The following is a 5682-nucleotide window of genomic DNA, read 5'->3' on the forward strand; positions in this document are numbered from 1 at the left end:
TGCAGACACCAACGAGCGAGGTATGGCCTCTCGTCTTCCAAGTGCCGTCACCACTGACAGTATACTTATCCTCGCTAGATGTTAAAAGTTGCTCACTCTTAGCAACCTCATTCATGCTTAATTCAGAGACCTCCTGAGAAACTTCTGCAATTTTGTCATTGATAGCATCATAAGATTTTTTGTTGAATCGGAGATGGTAAGGACATAAAGTATCAAAATGTTTGAAGGTCATTTAGGCCATGACCTATGCACCGCATAGCCAAAACTGATCTGCGATTAATTTCATATGCATTTTTTTTTATTACCAACCATTTCACAACTTGTAAATGTCACAATAACATGCTAAAAGCAGAGATTCACATTATTATCATATCAGGCATATTTTGGGGATCAGAAAATACTTAAATCTTTTAATTAATAAAATAAAGTTGAATATCAGAATTGTTTTATTATGTCAATTTTACCACATTAAAATTATTTTTATTTTCAAAACTGATTTGGTGAGGGAAAAAAAAATACCATCTTAATAAATATATAAAAATATTCATTTTGAAATTGTATTCGTAGGCATTAAAAGAGTTTTTAAATCATTATCCGAACCATGTGGAGATGATAATAATAAGTGTTTCTCAACATCATAGCTGTCGTCTACCATTAACAAATGTTCATCATCAGTATTATCATCCAAAACAAGGGAATTAGTAACGTTTACAGAGTTTATCAGTGAACAAACTAAATGAACATACTTACACATATTCCACCCTATACTATTATCCAAGCAGGTACAGATAAAATTGTGAATGCGAAACCCACAAACATCACATTTTAATGGGCATTTTTTATGCAATCTTTAACCTTTTTTACAGAATATATTTCGAATTTTCCGATAAAGAAGGAACAGACCAGGCGTTTTCACTGTCATTCTCGATCACAATACCAGGATTAAGGACAGAGCTTAATTTATGTCTATTTCGAATATTGCTCATTTTTGTAGTAACTTTGCCTCTCTCTTTCACAATCATTCTATCGAAAGTCTTATCTCTGACTTATTTCATTTAGTAATAAATTGTGCGATCAAATCTCTTTACTTTTTTTCCTTTTAGGTATATGTATTTTATCACTTCGTGCATACTTTCAATATATGCATTTGTGTTTATACCCGCCCAAAGTCTATAGCAATAAGGCCGTTTCATATAATACTTTTCAAAGTAAAGCCCAAAAGCCGTAGTTGCGTCTTTGCTTTTTAACAGCTGAAGAAAAGCTGGCAGTAAAGCAAGTTTCTTTTAACTTTTTTCTCCAACTATGGTCTACATGCCAAGAGCACAAAAGCCTGTTTCTAAGCATTATAAAATGATGGGTCATCATCTAATATAAAGACTCGAGGGTTTATTTCACCCGATTCACTTTTTTTCTTTATGCCTTGTAAAGCTATTTCGAGTAGGTGACTATCATGACGGTTACTAAAAATGAATGCGCAAGGGAAACCCTAATGCTTCTCGTCAACTACTAAGACAGTAGCAAGATCAAAATTGTAGGCATTCATACCATGGGTAAAATCCATGCAAATAATATTTTGCCCAAATATTTCCAGCATTCTTTGTTGTCATTCATTCTTAGCACCAACCAAAAATCTTCCTCAAAAAGAGTAGGAAAACAAGAATTTTTTTCACCTTGTTGTTTAAAAAGAACAATAGGAGTTTCTGTGCAGTTTTTAAATTACTCAACCCACTTAAGCACACTAGTCTTGTCATCCAGATCTAGCACACCTTCTGGAACTAGCTGATATGACATCTTTCCTGTCATATCAGCATGTCATCATTTTGAATGTCTTTTCTTGTTAGTAAATGAAGTCTACTTATTTCAGAAGACAGTGATTCCCTAATGTCATTTAAAATACATTCCATTGGGATATTCATCTTCAGTTGTTCACTTATTTTCTCTTTTTCTTCCTCTGTAAGAAGAAGTTTTCCGATGTCATGAGAATGCCCCACATGAGTTTCGGTAAACTCAACACATATTTGATGATTTTCAACAACTATCATAATTGCAGGACAATTTGAGCCTCTATTATTACTGCCCTTCAGTTTTAAAAAGTTTCTTTCCTTTACCTTTTGCACACAAATACACCACTTCTGTGACAATAAAAAAAGACTTACAGTTTTATTGTTGTGTCTTTTCGCATCAGAATTTCTATAGTGTTTTCAGATTTTTAGAGACAGAATTTCTCCATAAATATGAGTTGCATTTTATAAAAAAGAAACAATAACAAACAAGCACCACTATTTATATTGATTTAGCGGATTTTAAGAACCTTTCTGTTGAGAGGTTTGTTGAAAACATTTAATCTCGTAATGTTGACATTTGCTAAGTTTCTCAACATAATGCGAAAAAATTTATTAAGAATGTGATTAGTTAGTTTAATTTTATGGTCTTGAATTTGACAGGTAAGAAGTTTACTTTTTAACATATGTGGCAAAGCATGCTTCTTTAAATTCTCGCAAACATTATTTAAGCGTAACACTTTAATAACGTTTTCAACGAACTTCTGTAATGTTGCTAACCAGAATACAAAAGATGCAGAAGGTTTCTTTAATGCTCCCCTGTCTTGATTTTTAATGAGCTGAATTAAAGGGGTGTTACATTCAGGTCCAACAAATGGTTGTAAGCAATCACCACAATCAAAATAAGCCTCCATGGTACATAAAATATATCCTGCAACATAAGCCAATGCACTCATTTTAAGCGAGTTTACCTGTACTGATGGTATTTGGTAGAGATTATGTAAAATATTTTCAATTTCGGGAGGTAATAAAATATTCTTCCAATTAGGCACTGATAGTACACTTTTCAGCTTTGGTATCGTTGAAGTTGCACCAAATTGGCCCACATTTGAATAAGGAGAAGAGGTAATGAGTCCAACCTTTAAAATCTTTTCTAACGAGAATATGGTGGACCTCACATCCAACATGTAATTGCCACCATTCATTTGTCTCAGGTTACTGAACAAAGATTCAACAGCATCACTGTTAAAATGAGCGGTCAATATATAGTGGTATCCACTCTCTAATAAATACTTTGTGCAAGACACAGTTGATTTAGTTGTGAGCACAAGTGCCTCATAAGTTTCCTTTATTAGAAATTTCATTGGAGGATTTTGTCTTTCACAAGCTGTCTTGATTGATTTGAGATAGTCGAGAAATTCTGTCTCAAACCATTGCAGTCGATCATCATCCATCGAGAAAAAGGGAAATTTAATGATATTATTGGAACTTTTTGTGTCAATATCATGCAGTTTAAACCATCTAAATGTACTATTTTTCATAAGACATATAGATGCTCCAGCTTGCTTAAATTCTTTGGCTTTCGGGTGCCTAACTTAGTAATATAGTTTTTTTTTACAAATTTTCCAGATATGATTTCTTTACCATCTGAACACTCTTTTCCTAACAAAAGAGATCTTAAATTTTTAATGTGGTTGGGATCGAAGCTGAAGTATAGGAATCTTTCAGAATTACAAGGAAAATGCATTGAGGCTTTAAAGCCATTTCGTCAGCAATTAAGGAACAGAAAACTCAAATGTTTTTTGCCTCTTCGCATAAGCGATCTTTAATTAATGATGTGAATCCCACATCTCCACTAGCTGACCCAATATATTTCCTTAAAGTTGCTTTTGATGGTAGCTTTAATACATTGCGTTCGATGATCCACCTTTATGCTTTAGGCGAAACAGCATGCAAAAGTACACGTTCACGTAGAACACTTTCTGGCCAACGTGGTTTTTGTTTATCAAAGTTTTTTATTTGAGTCAGTAAAAAATCCATATTGTTGCTGCTTAAACCTTCTCCACTCATAACTTGGAGTTTTTCCAACTGTCGAAAAGTAAATGTTATTTTTGAAGTAGTTAACTTTTCTCTCTAGTTGGTTGACTTTCTTATTAAGAAGAATTATTGTATCTTCTCTTTTTTTAGCTATCTTTTTAGCATTTTATTTCTTGAATTCGACTGTCATATGCTGATCCTTCTATCTTTGTTTGGGTATTTGCATCTACACTGAAAGGGGCAGCAAAATTCTCTTGAGCATCAATTAGGGATGAAACGTATTGAAGATTATCAACTAATAATAATAGGAAATATCAATGAAAACAATATATTTATTCTACGATAACGTAACGTACAGTATTCCAAACAAAGGTATTCCTTTTTTTACATAAACAAAAATAAACATTATCCGAAATTCAGTTGTTCTGCAGTTTGCTTATGCGTACCGCAACATCCTCCCCACCCTGGTCAACCTCCAAAGGTATGACCAGTTGGATTGGACAGGTAATATGTTTTCCTTCGACACGAAGAATACAAGTACGAATTTTTCCGTCCCGACCGTTAATTAATTTAACCGCAAGAGCTTTTTTCCACACGTGTCTTGGTCGTACGTCCTCTTGTAGTAACTTTATGTCTAGAACCAAATCTCCTACTCGTGGTGATTGCCGAGCATTTTTTACTTGATGATGTGAACGCAGTTCCAGCAAATACTCTTTAGTCCACCTTTTCCAAAACATATCAAGTACATCTTGTTGTTTTCTGTAAATATTAGTGAGTTTATCACCTTTAAGCTCGGGTCCAGATGGAACAATAGTAAGCTTTCGACCAGTTAGGAAATGAGATGGTGTCAAAGCTTCTTCTGTATCATTCTCACCATGCTCATTAATCAAAGGTCCACTGTTGAGCAAGGCTCCTATTCCCACCAATACTGTAGCTAAGGTTTCCTCATCTAGTAATGCGCGACCAAGTGACTTTCGAAGGCACCGTTTAGTTAACCTATTAGTCATCCCCACCAAGCTGCTCGTGGTGCAATAAACTTCCACTTTATACCATTATGAGCATAGAATTGCTGCACTTCCGCTGAAGTCAATGCATTCCATAGAAAAATTAGTTCCTTGTTTGCAGCATGGAAGGTGGTGGCATTGTCAGTATATATGATGTGTGGAAGTCCTCTTCTACTGACAAATCTTTGTAGGGCCAAAAGAAACTTGTCTGTAGGAAGGTCGGAAACAAGCTCAATGTGCAAGGCTCTAATAGTTGAACATGTAAATAATGCGATGTAGGTTGTTTTTGTAGGTTTGAATGTTTTAACATAAACTGGACCTGCAAAATCTATTCCAGTCGTATCAAAGGGTACACAAGGAGTAAATCTATCTAATGGAAAGGGTGCTTCTATTTCATTTGAGCATATAGCATGGAATAGTTTGCACGTTAAGCATGTATTAATTACCCGCTTTATGGCTTGACGACCTCGGAGTATCCAAAATTTAGAACGTGCTCATTCCGGAGTCACACAGAAAATATAAAGAGAAACATTTTCAAGATTAAAAAAATTTGATTCATGAAGTTATAACACTACCAAATTTTTGGAAGCAATATTCGTTATTGGATTGCAGTATATGGAATATCAGCAGCATGGTCAAATGCAAAATCGTCTACGTTATCACGATCTTGGAGAAAGATCATACCGCTTGATGAACAATCCTCTTCAGATGTTCAAGAAAAATATGATAACAGTATTCTCGAACAAGCAAAAGAAATCTAAGGTTTCGAAATTCTTGATGAAGAAAATTTAGAAGATAGGTTTCAAAGTGATGCATGTGAGCCTGGCTTCCAGTATTTGACTGATGAAGAGAGGGGGTTT

At 34.5% G+C, this 5682-nt stretch overlaps 1 protein-coding gene across 1 annotated transcript; it reads right to left on the bottom strand.

Annotated features, from left to right (window-relative positions):
• Positions 1 to 4234: 4234 nt before the first annotated feature.
• On the bottom strand, positions 4235 to 4825 carry LOC139426864 (uncharacterized). Its single transcript, XM_071186982.1, has one exon. The coding sequence runs from the start codon at positions 4823 to 4825 to the stop codon at positions 4235 to 4237; it is 591 nt and encodes a 196-aa protein (XP_071043083.1).
• Positions 4826 to 5682: the final 857 nt, after the last annotated feature.

This window comes from Parasteatoda tepidariorum, chromosome 10, assembly GCF_043381705.1.
Source record: "Parasteatoda tepidariorum isolate YZ-2023 chromosome 10, CAS_Ptep_4.0, whole genome shotgun sequence".
Taxonomy (NCBI): domain Eukaryota; kingdom Metazoa; phylum Arthropoda; class Arachnida; order Araneae; family Theridiidae; genus Parasteatoda; species Parasteatoda tepidariorum.

Bases quoted from the DNA above. Each gene is read 5' to 3' on its own strand.
- LOC139426864 (XM_071186982.1), bottom strand. From the start codon at position 4,825: ATGACTAATAGGTTAACTAAACGGTGCCTTCGAAAGTCACTTGGTCGC.